This window comes from Triturus cristatus, chromosome 4_1 (genome assembly GCF_964204655.1).
Source record: "Triturus cristatus chromosome 4_1, aTriCri1.1, whole genome shotgun sequence".
In the NCBI taxonomy this organism is placed as follows: domain Eukaryota; kingdom Metazoa; phylum Chordata; class Amphibia; order Caudata; family Salamandridae; genus Triturus; species Triturus cristatus.
This window is the reverse complement of record NC_140585.1, coordinates 653,943,173-653,958,948: the sequence shown is the minus strand read 5'-3', so window position 1 is coordinate 653,958,948 and position 15,776 is coordinate 653,943,173. Positions and strand designations below refer to the sequence as shown.

At 44.9% G+C, this 15,776-nt stretch overlaps 1 protein-coding gene across 3 annotated transcripts in view; it reads right to left on the bottom strand.

Annotated features, from left to right (window-relative positions):
- ADAMTS20 (ADAM metallopeptidase with thrombospondin type 1 motif 20) overlaps positions 1-15,776 on the bottom strand; it is a 1,386,529-nt gene that overhangs the window by 101,708 nt on the left and 1,269,045 nt on the right. For all 3 annotated transcript variants that reach the window (XM_085653052.1, XM_085653051.1, XM_085653053.1), the window contains one exon: positions 1,987-2,120. In XM_085653052.1, coding sequence (XP_085509178.1) covers positions 1,987-2,120 — 134 coding nt within the window. The remainder of the gene's footprint in view (positions 1-1,986; positions 2,121-15,776) is intronic.

The following is a 15,776-nucleotide window of genomic DNA, read 5'->3' as shown; positions in this document are numbered from 1 at the left end:
ACAGGGGGTCGCATGTTGTGCCCCCATGCGTGCATCCACAGGGCGTGAGGCACCAGGGGCCCTTTAGGGCCCCCTTTGTTTCCTCTCTGCCACAGTTTTCATGGGGGTGGAACCACCATGAAAACCATAGTGGAGAGGAAACTTGTAATATGTTTGGCAGGACCGCAGTGGTCCCACTAAGCATATTACTGCCTCTACACTGCTGCAACACCACCAGGGAATGTGGCCACTGCCGCGAGACTGTTGAGGTCCGAACGCCCGAATCATAATAGGGCTGTCGGGAGACCGCCACGCCCCCATGAGTCTGGCGGTCTGTGGAGTTCCAGACTTGTGATAGAGCCCATAGTGTGTAAATCAAGTACAGTAGGATTAGGCATAGGAGAGGGTTTGTGTACTCTTTATTCTACTCTGCCTATGATATTGAAGGCTATACCAGTCATACAGATTCATTCTGGAATGAGTTTTGGTTTAGGCATGCACCATTTTAATCTAGTTTATGAAGTCTATATAGAAAGCACTGTAAAATTCTGTTCACATCCACAGCTGTGGTGAAACATTGGGTTTTGTGGTCATTGCACACCACATCATCATCATTACATTGCTGCAAAACACAAGCTGCTGATACCTACCTCATTCTATCACAGCAACACATAACAAAATTCTCATAGTGTGCTTCAGAAGCATTTTCAAGCCTAATAATCATAGGTACTTCTGCAGAAACTGACATTCTGGCAAAGACCAATCTGGGAAAATGAATTCCTTTGTTACATAAGTGGTTACAAAACACAATAGTGGCCAACTATGCCAATAATGAACCTCAGGTTATTTATGTGCATGATGACAATGCTTTATAACTTCATAAAGGACTTTTTGAAGCAATAAGTAGTAAACATTCTGGTGAGAACATTAGTTACCTAGTTCTCAATAAGCGTTACAAAAGAAGCTACAAGGCTGGGCAATGACTATAGCACTGCCGCTCTCCTCATCTTGTAGTTCTGCCTTCCAATTGATTGCACTGGTCGCTGCTAATCATATACCCTTGCCCATAATTGCTGTCACTACTAACCAGTGATCCCATGACAAAGACTTTAATACATAAATCTTTCTCAGATCTCAGGCTTGGTGATCCCCATACAAAACCCCTGCTCTCAATACCACCGGGTTATTAATATATGTAGTTCTGTTGATGGTCTTATTCACAGGGTCGAAACACTGTCAAGACATTAACAATCAGACCAGGGTTAGTCACTCTATCAGTTACTAGCCTGTCCATTATAAATATTCTCTGCCTGTTTACATTGTGGCTTCTTGGCCGACTGTTCCTGTATATGCTGAATGTCTCAAGTTTCGACTGTGTCTTCACTTATTAGCACCTGGCAAATACTGATGTGTCAAAGATACATTTAATGTTCTATTGATATGAATAGATACCTTTTTGTTCTCCAAGGACTACTGAATTTTGTTACATTGATTGCTAACTCGATAACTAGAGTACCCGCCAGGAAGGATTTTTTTTTACATATTGCTTTCAATGAGACTTTTACGAACCAGTGTCATTACATATATTGTTACAGACATGGGCATTAGTAAGTTGCTATTACACATAGTTGTGATGAAATACGCTGTTTCATCCGTAACTGTGTTTGTGGTTAGTAGCAGATTAGATTACACCATTCAGCACAGCTGGTCAGACTACAAAACGCTTGTAGGCAAACTCATAAACCCACTGCATCTTTCCCTTCCCACATCCTACCACTGCCTACCCATAATTTATTTGGCAGCAAAAGACTGGCAGAACAAGGTCACCTACAGCCCAGAATTTGTCAATTCAAATAAAATAAAGTTCTATAGAATCTGAATAAAAGTAAAAGGTAACATGCATAATGCACATTTTCCAAAATATTCACATTGATAGCATTTGAGCTAATTTATTTCACAGAACAATATTTTCACATTTTTTGACTGAAAAAGGAAATAAAATCGTACTTTTGATTTGCATTGAGATGATATCCAGCCTTATTTTGCTAAACATGGTGTATCCAGCTGCAAGATAGTCATTTCTGCATATACAGTCAAGATTTCTGGTTCCATTAAAGGGGCACTCGTAGGGATGTTTTAGCCTACAAAATGAAATACAGCTTTTATTTTTGGAGCTTGTGGGTGAAATACAGACGTATATTATGCATTAACATTAGCACATTTACCAAAGATTGATTAAGAACCTGCTACCTAAATAAAAGTACAAATTTCATGAAAATCTTGCTAACCAATTATTAAATATATGCACATTATCGTCTGAAAAGTAAAATCATCATGTCTAAAAAAAGATTTGACCAGAAGTTATGAGTTCTTGCTTCCTGTCATAAGGCCGTGTATGAACCTGAATTCCTCAACCTCTTTTGGTAAAATGATGCAACTGATGGAAGCAAGAGCAATTCCAAGCATGAATTAAGTTCTCATCTTGATCATCATTAGTACTTCCAACTGAGATGCTCCGGGTCACAATAAGAATACCTCATTAAGGTATTCTGGAACTGGGACACATCAAACGTGATTTATCTCATAAAGGGCCTCATGTAGGTAGCCAAATACCGGTCGGTAACGGCCGATTTTCGGTAATTTTACCGTTACCGACCGGTATTTTGGCTAATGGTATGTAGGGGGACAATTTTTGCTTTCGGAATTTACCGAATCGGTAAAATTACCGAATCGGTAATAATACCGAATCGGTAATGTTACCGAATCGGTAACTTTTCCGAATCGGTAATTTTACCGATTCGGTAAATTCCGACAGCAAAATCGAGATGTAGGGGGAGTGTGTGGGTGTGTTTTAGAGTCGGTATTTACCACCAACTTTTAGTTGGTGGTAAATAATTAATGTATGTATTCATGCATTTTTACCCGCGTAGCAGTGTGCAATGTGGCATACATACATGCCCTTAGGGCATGTATGTGTGCCACATGTGCACACATGGCCGAAACAGGGGTGCAACAGGGTGTCAATGTGACACCCTGCCACCCTTGTATGTGTTCCCCCCATTACCGAATCGGTATTTACCGATTCGGTAATGAGGCATACCTTCCCATCGATGGGAAGGTATGCCTCATTACCGAATCGGTAAATACCGATTCGGTAATCACCGACTAGTAACGAATCGGTAAAAATTACCGACTCATTACCTACATACGAGTTACCACTTCTTAAATACCGAGTCGGTACGGCTCGGTATTTAAGAAGTGGTAACTGGTACGCTACCTACATGAGGCCCAAAGTGTGTGTATGTGTGTGTGTGTATGTGTGTGTGTGTGTATGTGTGGTTAACCATACATGGGTCCAACATTGGAAGAGACGAAACATAGAAGTAAGTAACCTAAATCACACAAGAGATGTGAGATTGAATTTAGCACAACATTTTATTTTAAGTGGCCATAGAGCGTTAGAAGTACGATTCCCGAACGTGGTGTAACACCCAAACCTGCCAAGACAACACGTGTACATAAATCTGTTCATATGATGAATCAGATGCATTTATAATTTTTGTGGATTAAATATCCAAAATTATAGTTTCATCCAACAAGAGGAGAAAGCCTAGCAGTAGGTGGGTAACCGAGTTCTCACTGTATTTTCCAACACCCTAGTTTTATAACCACTAGTCCTCCACCCAGGGTGAATCCGAATGCGAAGATGGAGAATAACATTCCTCAGTCTCTTCATTAGGTACTGACACAGGTAAGGGAAAGAAGCCTTGTTCCGAGGTACTCTAGAGATTGACTTACAGAGCTTTTTGTAGTGAGGTATCACTGAACAAGTTAGTTACCTTCGGTAACACATTATCTGGTAGAGAATCTATATAGCTGCAGATTCCTTACCTTTGAATTTCCCAGGCATCAGGCTGGATCCGGAACCCTTTGCAGAGCAATACCCTTTTGTGTGATGTTGGGTGGCTCCATTCGGCTCCGCGTGACGTCGTTGGCGCCGGTAGCGTTGGTTATGATGTCGCGGTGCCTACATAGTCACCACCCAGGCGCGCGGATGTCAGTACTTTTCTTTTTTCCACGCCAGAAGCACAGAGCCACGAAGTAACTGATGTAAACGTGTGCAAACGTGTGCAAACGTGTGCGAAACCAGGGCCCTGAAAGGGGAGTAACCCTAGACCTACAACATCAGTCTGCAATGCGGGGAGGCATGGGTGGGGCTGTGAGGAATCTGCAGCTAGATAGACTCTCTATCAGATAATGCGTTACCGAAGGTAAGTAACTTGTTCATCTGATAGAGACTTCTAGCTGCAAATTCCTTACCTTTGAATCAGATACCCAAACCATACCATCCCGGCAGTTGTTTGCAGACTCATGGACTAGACTAAAAAGTCTTGCAGGACTGAGCATGCAAAATGCCCGTCCCTGCGTACTTAACCATAAAGGCAAATTTGAGAACGTGTGCAATGATGTCCACGTCGCTGCCGGACAGATGTCTTGGACTGGGACACCCTGAGCCAAGTCCGTAGTCGCAGCTTTTCCCCTGGTGGAATGGACTCTTAATCCCTCAGGGGGCTGCTTCTTCGCCAAGGCACAACATATTTTAATGCAGAGAACAACCCAGCTAGAAATGGTTCTTTTCTGCACTGCCTTTGCCTTCTTTGCTCCCACATACACCACAAAGAGATGGTCATCATGCACCCAGAACTCTCTTGCACGGTAAAGGTAGAACGACAATGCTCTTTTTGGGACCAGTCGGTGGAGACACTCCTCTTCCTTAGAGGGATGTGGGGGAGCAAAGAAGGTGGGCAAAGTAATGGACTGACCCAGATGGAAAGGGGTCACAACCTTTGGTAAAAATGATGCCCTAGTGCGAAGCACCACCTTGTCTGGAAAGGACATAAGATAAGGAGGCAAGCTGGATAATGCCTGCAACTCACTCACCGTCCGGGCCGAAGTAATTGCCACTAAGAAGGCTGTTTTGATGGTCAACAGCCGGTGGGGACAATTGTGCAAAGGCTCGAAAGGCGCGCACATCAGATAAGTGAGGACCAAATTAAGGTCCCATTGAGGCATAACAAAGGGTGTAGGTGGAAATAAATGAACCAGGCCTTTCAAAAATATATTTACAATAGGAGATTTAAAGGCGGAAGGCGGGTCTGGCAGCCGCAAAAAAGCAGACAGACAGAAAGGTAACCCTTGAGCATTCCCAAAGCAGAGCCCTGCTGGGCAAGGGTAAGAATGAACAAAAGGAAAGTAGAAAGAGGAGCAGAAAGAGGGTCAATAGACCTTTCTGTACAGTATAATACAAATTTCTGCCAATGGCAGATGTATACCGACTCAGTGGAGAGCTGCCTGGCCGCCAGAATAACATTACAGACTTTGGGAGGAAGGTTAAAAGCCATCAAATGCTGCCGCTCAATCTCCATGCATGGAGGCACAGAGTTCACAGGTTCTGGTGGAGAACCAACCCCTGCTGCTCCGACAGAAGATCCTCCTGATGGGGCAGCCTGATCGGAGGATCGACACTCATGCTCAGAAGCTCTGGATACCAGACTCTCCTTGCCCAGTCCGTAGCCACAAAGATGACTTGGGCCCGGTCTCTCCTGATCTTCTTCAGAACCCTGGGCAGGTGTGGTATGGGCGGAAGGGTGTACATCAAGCCTGAGCGCCACTCGTGACAAAATGCATCGCCTAGAAATAGCTACCTTGGAAACTCCAGTGCGCAGTACTGCTGACATTGCGAGTTCTCTTCGGATGCAAACAAATCTAACCAAGGTTCTCCCCACTGCTGAAAGAGACCTTGCGCCACCTCCGACTAGAGATGCCATTTGTGATCCACTAGGCATTGATGGCTGAGATCATCTGCCCTGGCGTTCAGAGAACCTGCCAGGTGTTGAACCACCAGGGTTATGTTCTGTTGTTCCAGCCATGTCCAGAGACACAGGGCCTCTCGACAAAGGGTCAACGACCCCACCCCGCCTTGCTTGTTGCAGTACCACATGGTGGTGGTGTTGTCCGTGAACACCTGCACCAACTTCCCTTGACAGAAGGAAGAAATTATTTCAATGCAAAGTGAATCGCTCGGAGCTCCAAAAAGTTTATGTGGAACCCCGTCTCTGCTGGAGACCAGTGACCCCTGTTCTCCATCTCTCCCAAGTGGCAGCCCCTTCCCAGAAGTGGCGCATCCGTCACAATTGTGAAATCTGGTTGGGGAAGGGAGAGAGGTCTGCCTTTGACCCAATCTCGGTTCGTTAACCACCACTGCAGATTCTTCGCAGTCCCTTCCGAGATCTGAACGATGCAGGTGAGATTTCCTTGATGCTGTGCCTATTGGAAATTCAAGTCACACTGCAAAGCCCGCATACCCCATTTCGCGTGTCTTACCAACAGGAAGCATGAGGCCATGAGGCCCAACATTCTCAGAGTCAACCTCACCGAAATCCAGGATAGAGGCTGAAATATCAGAATCATAACTTGAATATCCTGGACTCGCTGCTGCTCGGGAGGATAAGCCCAAAACTGCACTGTGTCCAGAACAGCTCAGATGAAAGGGAGCGTCTGAGTAGGAGTCAGGTGTGACTTGGCATGCTTATAGAGAACCCCAGTGAATGCAGGAGGTCCGCCGTAGTCTGAAGGTGGGAGACGACTGCCTGGGACGAGGACGCCTTCAACAGCCAGTCGTCGAGGTAGAGGAAAACTGAAACCCCAAACCTGCGCAGATGAGCTGCAACCACAACTATCACCTTGATGAACACCTGAGGGGCACTGGTAAGACCAAAGGGGAGCACGCTAAACTGAAAGTGCTTGTGGCCTACCTTGAACAGCAGGTAACGTCTGTGGCCGGCAGGATGGGAATGTGAAAATAGGCATCCTGCAGGTCCAACTCCACCATCCAGTCTCCTTGGTCTAGGGCAGACAAGACTTGAGCTAATGTGAGCATCTTGAATTCCTCCTTTTTGAGGAAGAGATTGATGGTCCGAAGCCCCTTGTTCTTTTTCGGAATCAGAAAGTAGCGGGGATAACAGCCACTGCCTACTTCTGAAGCTGGAACCCTTTCTATAGCTCCTTTGGCCAAAAGAGCTGTAACTTCCTCTTGGGGCAGCTTTAAGTGATCCTCCACCAGCCGTTCCTGACTCTGCAGAATAGTAGGAGGAAAAGAAAGGAATGGAAGAGAATAACCCTCCTGGACGATCTGCAAGACCCACTTGTCTGATGTTATAGATCTCCAACGGGGGAGATGGTGACACATTCTCCCACCCACTGGAGTAGTGTGGTCCTGAAGAATCAGCCTAGGAGTGCTTGGAGGCTGCGGCTGCCGGGGGCAGTGTGGTAGACGACTTGTGGCCTTCATTCCGAGGATGGAATGTACCACGTCCACGTACGGCTCGGCCACTCTGTGCAGGACGGTGACTAGGATAACCACGAAAGGGGCGAAAGGAAGACTGGCCACGAGGAGTGGAGGAGTAGCCCAGTGTCGAGTCTGCCTTTTCCCCAAAAAGGCAGGTTCCATCAAAAAGCATGTCCATCAAATTGGCCTGGACATCCTCCGAGAAGCCAGTTGTGCAAAGCCAGGCGTGGTGCCTCAAGGCCACTGTCAGTGAAATAGATCTGCCCAGCAAATCGGACGTATCCAAACCACACCGTATGGCGAATTTTGCCGCATCTCTCCCGTCCTTGACAGCTTGGGAGAGCACAGCCCGGGCCTCCACCGGGACCTGTGGCAGCACCTGCGCAACCGTTTCCCAACGAGAGTGGGAGAAACAGCTCAACAAGCATGCGGTATTCACCGATTGCAATGCCAGACTGGAGGAAGGAGACATCTTCTTTGGAAAATGAGTCCAGTCTCTTGGATTCCCTATCCAGAGGGGCGGAAGGGAATGCGCCCTTGGAAGTAGAGGCCTGCACAACCAAACTTTCTGAGGAGGGTGTTGGCTGAGGAATTTTGAGTTGCCCGGTGCTGGGTGGTGGCGGCGTGCAATCGTCCTGTTCACAGGAGCCCCTGTGCTAAGCTTGGACCATGTTCCTAGAAGGACGTCCGTAAGTGCCTCATTAAAGGGCAAAATGGGTTCAGAAGTGGAAGCCCCAGGATGAAACATTTTGATCAGGAGATTAGTCCTGACATCCCTACCACACAACGTCGTCAAAAATATTATTATTTTTTCTTTCTTAATCTTATAAAGCGCACTATTACCCCAAGGGTATCCTGGAGCTGAATTACGTTAGTTCTACTATTCGCACATATTACTATGAAGATGTCAGTTATTAGTGGATGACGGCTGGAGTTACACCTGTGGTAAGAGCCATGTTTTAAACTTCTTCCTGAAGTGTAAGAGGTCTTCTGTTTGTCTAAGATTAGACGGAAGTTCATTCCAGAGCCGTGCAGCTGCAGAGCTGAATGCTCTTCCTCCAAACCTTGTTGTTCTAAACATGTGCATGTTAACCAAGTTGGCTGCTGAAGAACAAAGGCTTCTGGTCGGAGCATACCAAACAAATTTGCTCTGCAGTGGCATGGGTTCAAGTCCATGCACAGCCTTAAATACATACAATGCAGAGCGATTTAAACTGTATCCTCTGTGTCATTGAGATCCAGTGGAGCTCTTTGAGGGACGGAGAGGCTGATGATCTGCGTGGTCTCTTTAAGGCTAGCTTCGCAGCTATTGTCTGAATTCTCTGAAGTTTCTTAATCAAAGAGTTTGGGGCACCCAAATAACAGAGCATTGCAATAGTCTAACCGGCTCAGAATGACTCTTCTCACCACAAGTGCTCTTGCTGAAGTCAGTAGCATTGTATTTTCCGTAGTGCTCTGATTAGGGAAAAGCAGGTCCCTACCATTTTATTCACTTGGGCTTCTGGACTCAGTTTGTCATCAAATACTATCCGTAGATTGTGCACTGCCTTAGAGGGTATTAGTGGCTTATCTGTAGTGATAGGCCAGAAGTTGGCCAGGAGTGGAAGAGGAAGAGGAACTTTCTTTGCCGTACAATACAGAATTTCTGTTTTATCTCCGCTAAACTGCAGGGATTTAAAATATCATCAAACGTCGAGAAAAAAGCTTGCCAAAAAGCGACAGAGGAGTAGCTCTTCCCGGACCGGTGCTTAACTGGCGCAGAAAGAAAAGAGCTGACTTCCACACGCGTGGGTGGCGCCTATGTAGGCACCGCAATGTGATACCTAATGCTACCGATGTCACACGGAGCCAAATGGAGCCACCCGATGTCGCGCGTAAGCAAATGTTTACGAATCAAGCCTGACGCCTGGGAAATTCAAAGGTAGGGAATCTGCAGCTAGAAGTCTCTATCAGATTGTCTTTATTCTGTTGAACAGAGCTTAACTCTTTCAGAGCTTTCTGCAGCAAACTCACCGTCATATGGTTATATACATTAAAAAAATCAATTCCTAATCCCTTTTTCCTCACTGACACTATAACAATTCATAAAAATTTGCTTGCAGATGATATTATCTCCTGCATCATCATAGATTGCAAATTGTCTTTAATGTTATCATGTTTATGGCCATGCACAGATTGCTAAACATGTGATCTGGCAAGCAGGGTCCAGGAGTCAAAGTTAAGCTCCACCTGCAAGACCTGCAACATTGAGTTCATTGGAAGTGCCTGGAGACTCTTTAAACAAACACTCTACTGACATTCCCAAACCTGATGGTTCACAGACAATAATTCAGCCCCATAAAGGGATTGTGGAATCAACTTCCCGAATACAGCCTTTTTCTAATTAGGTGTAAAAACTGAGGTGTGAAAACTGCTCCCAGAGCAGAAACAATGGCTTAGGCCTTTTGGCAGGAACACATGGACACATATCAGCTCGGGAAGAGCAGCTTGGGAGGTTTCAGCTGCAGAGTGAATGAGGAAGCAGCTGCTTCAAGCATCCAGTCTGTATTTCATGAATGTGCTGCCCCCAGGGCAGATGTGCGTTTGCATCTGGCTTGTGGGCAGGACATTGTCAATAATAGGGTGCAATAGCCCTGTTTGTGTCCAGTGCACGAATTTGAAGTTGCACTGTTGTGCAAACAGGAACAGAGCGTCATATTTGTAATGCAGCCCCTGGAGTCATAAACAATTGAAGAGTTACAGTACCACTATTTTACCACCTTAAAGAGTCGTAAGTGGTTGCTTGTCCCCAGAACTTTAAATACAGGTACTGTATTTGATTGGAAATGTAGCCATATTTGCAGAACATGACACAATAGCATTTACAAAGCAAGATAGCATCACTATTAAAACTTAACAGGCAGAACAAAACAAAATAGTCAAAGCGTGAGTGCACCACAAAATCCACAGCAAAATAAAACATCGTATTGCAATACTGAAGCACACAAGCAGACTAGCACAGAAAAAAACACAGCATATCACAACCACTACAAAATGCCAGACACAACATACATTCTTGCAGTTCTTAATTTGTAAAATATTAAGTCCAGGTGCTCAGATTTTTGTAGGAGACCACGCCCACTTCTCCTGGCGCCACCCACGTAATCAATTTTTCGGAGACACATTAATATTACTCGGGTAGCCCAGCAATCAGAATTGCAGAATCAGAATTGCACGGCAGGTCATTTACATAAAAACAAACGTTTTTCCGGGCACGGACCTCAACGATTAAACAACATACTTGCTTCGCACTACAGTACTAATACATGTTAAAATGAAATCATTACTTACTTTGCCTTTTGGCTTTAATCAGAGGCCTGTTGCTGCAGGAGTCAACGTGACACACGCTGCTAGCTTCTTGAGTCAATTCGACTGACTATCGCTGCTGCAGCTGTGCAGTACGCTGGGTGGGTGAAAAGTGTGGGCACTGGACTGATATGCATTGGTGCGACTTGTGAAGAGGAAAGATGGTTCAACACCAAGGAGGAACGGACGGGACGGCATGCTCCTATTCCCTAACAGAGGAGCTGCTAATCTCCTGTGGGTTGGATGGCACCAAAGATGCGGATTCCAGTTTCATGTTAATCCCTGTTAAAACATTCTGAAATCCTGGTGGCCTGAGCTTCCCACCTCTTGCCTCGTTCTGACAAGCTACCTCAGTCAACCCCAAGCCTACCTTTGGTTGACCTATACCCACAGGCTAGTCAGGCAGTTAACACTTTCCTTTCTACTTAGAAGTGCACAATACTTGCATCTTCTGATCTAACTGGCCATATGTTTCTATTTGGTGAGAAAGACCTCGGTATCCGTCTTCTGCTTAAAACACAGTTGCTCAGATGAACACTATGAGTGCCAATAAAGTATTGAGGTCCCCATGAGGCTGCAATATGATCACTGGCATCCATATGAATACATTTGATGTTATTTGGTATATCCAGGGTCATTGCAAGGATCAGCTGGATCAATACCACACCATAGGGCAATTAAATATTTTTTTCACAGCTTCCAACCGCTGTGACCTCGCCCTGGATGGAACATGCTGTTTCTATAACACAAAAGACAACCTGGGTATTTCCTTGGCAGTGATACAGTGCACACACAGTTTACCCTTGGCAATAGTTGAACGGAAAGGAGTAAATGTTTACAATTGATGGTCCCAAGTGCACTTAAAACCTATTTGAGGCAGTCAGAGGCTGAGAGGCTCTCGAATGGATGAAAATAACAACCAACGACAAGCATGACAAAAAAAGCCTCAAAGTCAGGACTATGTAATATAACAGAAGATGGTCAGAGTGACGGGAGCCTCCAAGGCTCATTCAAGAGGTTGGCTCAGGGAACTTCCTGAAGACATGTCTTTGGGTTCTTGTCCTAGGAGACAGTTACTATGAAACCTGAAGCTTTGTTATCATCTGTAGGGTTTTTTTCCTGCCCAACAAGGAAGTATACATTTGAAATGCTGTAAGCTACCTTTAAAGCATCTATACAGATGTATATTGCTGTCACAGACTAGAAGTATTTGAACTCAGAATATCAGGCCTTTTTCTCAGACGGAGTCCCTATCCAATGAATATATGAAAAATATCAACTAAATAGACTTTCAGAAAATATGAGTCTGCCATACTGCCTTCCAATGGACTTTTTATTGCGGTCCTAAGGGTCGATATTTATTTGTGACACTGCTTAAAAAAACAGAGCTGACTACCACCTTAATGTCTTAAAGGGGGGGAGGGCTCCTGATGCAATGCTGAATTATGAGGCACAATATTGGGTGATTTAGTGGGGGGGGGGCAGAAGGCTCCTATGCAAACTCCCATCATCCTCCACTCTAACAGGAAGTAGAATCTCATAACAGGGTATCATGGATTCTGAACAAGGACTCAAATGTGCTCTATGCTTCCATAAATATCCCCTTGCAGTTGGTTCCCAAAAATGACAAAAAGTCAGTGCTTCATTTGTGCCGGTGCTTTCCGGTGCTAAGCACCGGCACTTATTTCTCAGGGCCGGGTCTACACTCTCACGCTGAGCAGCACACAGCCAGTTATTATTACATTACAAATATTGCGTGTAGAGTACACTGTACTCTACACGCAATATTGGTAATGTAAATAATTGGCTGTGTGCTGCTCACTATGTTAAGAGTAGGGTCCGAGTCTCCCCTGTGAAGAGCTAATATCGCACTGTTACCACGTGACTGCGTGCGCATAAATATTTCAAATGGGATGATGGAAGCTCGGCCGCCCGCCTTATTGTGTGCCACACATTTCCGCAGGAAAGTGAAACTGCCTCGGAGGTCCCTGCCTCGGCGCAGCGTAGATAACGTCGCATCTCATTTTGCAATCATTCATTGGTAGTGCGCTAGCCTAAAGCACTACCAATGAACAATACAATTGCAAAATATAACATTAGCCTGGCCACTGCTTGGCGAATCGTCAAGTGTGTGGCAAGAGTCAGACCAATCAGCAGTGTCTTCGTTGACGGCCCGCCCAGCACACCACAGCTACGATACTACCACATTAATCACCCGACGACGGAAGCAACCAGTAATCATGCAGCAGACATGCCTCGCAGATCATTTGAAACTATAAATGCTGTCCCGCAGTCCCGGTAAGTAATGACTGTGAAAAATGATGGCAACAGTAGTTTGTTTGTACCAGTGTTCAGCGCTTTGTCTATCAAGTACTGAAATAGCTCATTATGCTAAATAACGTTTTATTGTGCGGGGCACACGGTTGCAGTTCTTCCTCCACTGCTGCTGGCTTTTAACGTTTGTGGAAAAATAAATCTTTCTTTAAAGTTAAAAGCCAGCAGCAGTGGAGGAAAAACTGCAGCCGTGGGCCCCACACTATAAAACGTTATTTAGCATAAAGAGCCATTTCACTGCTTTGTAGACAAATACACCACTGAACACTGGTACATAGCTAATGGCAGAAAAATAAGACTACCTGAACGTGAATTTTGCCAGGACTGGCACGTTCAGGTCTGAGGGACATTTGTGGCAAGGGCCTGATTGCAGTGTGAGGTGGTCATGGGGGCATAGGTCACACTGAGGGTACTGGCCAGGGAAGGGCATGTGGGAGGAGGACACAGGAGGAGCCGCCCCTAAGTGACACGTTCAGGTAGTCTTGTTTTTCTGACATCAGCACACATTCTTGAAATCTTATAAAGTGAAACTAGTAGTCCCACATGGTAATGTGCTTTACTCTTGAAAACCTTGTACTGGCTAAAGGTAACAGTGGCTAGTGGCACACATTATGGGGAGAATTGGCCGCTATTCAGGACAGCTCACCTACCTAGCTGTACCGTATGCTACAAGAAGGTAACATAGTTTTCAGTTTCTCCCCTTAACGAAGAGCTTGTATGCCCGTCAAAAATAACATTTATTCTGCCTGTCACCTTCGTTATAACATCGTCTTTCAGGACAAAACATCACACTTTGATGTCAGAAAAACATCCCCAGTTGGTGTCTGAGTTGCAGTGAAAATTGGAAACTTGGGATCACTGCCGGCTTCCCTACTTAGCCAATTTGTGTGATCCTAGGCTGATATTTTCTTTCATTGACTCTGTTTTATTCATTGGTGTAAACAAGGAGAGGGCTAAAGCTGAGGACTTCTATTTCCCTGAGATAGTCTCAGATGTGTGGTCTATTCAGACCTCTTCACACCTCTCCCAGGCAAAAACGAAGTTGTGACATGAACTTATTGTTGCTTAGCTGCAACAGGACCATCTAGAGCAGCAGATTACAGCTTTTGCTATCGCTTTCTTCTGCTTTATTTTAATAGTTTACATGAACAAGCAGAGAAAATGTTTTTTTGCACCCCCTACATAGAGAAACGCTAGAATCTCTTTCTGCATGTTTCCACTTTCTACACTTTCCAAACTACTCCAGCTTTTTTTTAAAACTGACTTGTATTGAAGTGTTTCTAATATCTGTATGCAGCACACATCCAGCAGGTTTTTTGTGTGTCTAATTTTGCAGCACTAGAGATTTTATTTGTATTCTTCATGATTGCAAGCATGCTCACTCTATAATATAAAAGTGCTACGCACTAAGGTTTTAAGTGGTTTGTACAAAAGGTGGTGGTGTGGCCATGTATTATATGGGATGAAGACATCCACCCTGGCGTACATGTTCGACCTTGTTCCCTTTTCAATGCATTAATAACTTTAGCCAATCTATTCCAAAATTGTGCTTTAAATGCACTTTTGATTTCATTTTTTAAAACTTTTCCTCAAGGGGCGGTGGGAACCTCCTATGAAAACCCTACTTGAGGAAACCTCCCTTGCTGAAATTCAGGTCGGGTATTTCATTGGGCTTTATGTGGTACCAGTTGAGGATGCGGGTGGAGCCACTAGAGCAAGTGGGTGGAGCCAGTGTAGAAAGTGGGTGGAGCCGTGGGAAGTGGGTGTGGCATCCTAAAAAAAATTGAGCACCTGGACTTCATATTTTACAAATTAAGCACTGCAAAAAGTTAACGTGGAGGCTCCGTGATTACACAAAGGTATGTGCTTCGGCAATGAACAATGTATTTAGCTGTTGTATAGACAGGTTGTTTGTTTTCAAGCTTAATGCACAACACTGTAACGACTGGTCCATTCAACAGAGTGTGGGTTAAGTATATGCACACACACACACAGCAGCAGTGCAAGTTTCCCTCTCATACACAGACAAAACAGTGCACACTTCCTCACACACAGAGAATACGTAAAGCAGCAGTACAAGCTTTTACCGCATAAAAAGACCAGTTACAGCACACGCTACAGTACACACGTCTTCACACACACACAAAGCCATAGGTCCAACAGCGGTCCACCACAAACAAAGCAGTTACAACACAGGCTGCAGCAGTGGTCACTTATTCAAACATATATAGTAGTGACCAGCACCACTGCATGCGTTTCCTGCATAAATGCAACAGTTACCGAACCGGCTGTAGCAGTGGTTGTTTCTACACACACACACAGTAAGTGCGCCAACTGTCAGAGCTGGGGTCAGTGTATGTTAGGGTGTGACTGAGATTTTGTGGTGGTGTATGGTACTGAGATAATATGATTTGATGGGGGGGGTCTCATAGTGATTGTAGGATACTGAAACGGTGTGTGTTTGTGTTGTGATATGAAAGTAGTTGTAGCAAGTACGATTTTTTTACATGTAAATAAAATACAGATAATCCCAGGGCAGACCAAGAGGTCAGTCAGATGCTCTTGGACTTTCAAAGTACAGAGTTGCACCGGACCAAGGGAAATCGACGATTTTCAGTCACAGACCCTTGAATATAGGGCTCATTACCAGAGGATACCAAGCAAAAGTTCAGGAAGGCACGAAAACGTTTTATTCATACTATGAATCTGAGCCCTCGTGAATCCCATAGTGGTGTCCACGGCAATTAATTGTACTCGCTGTAGTGTTCGC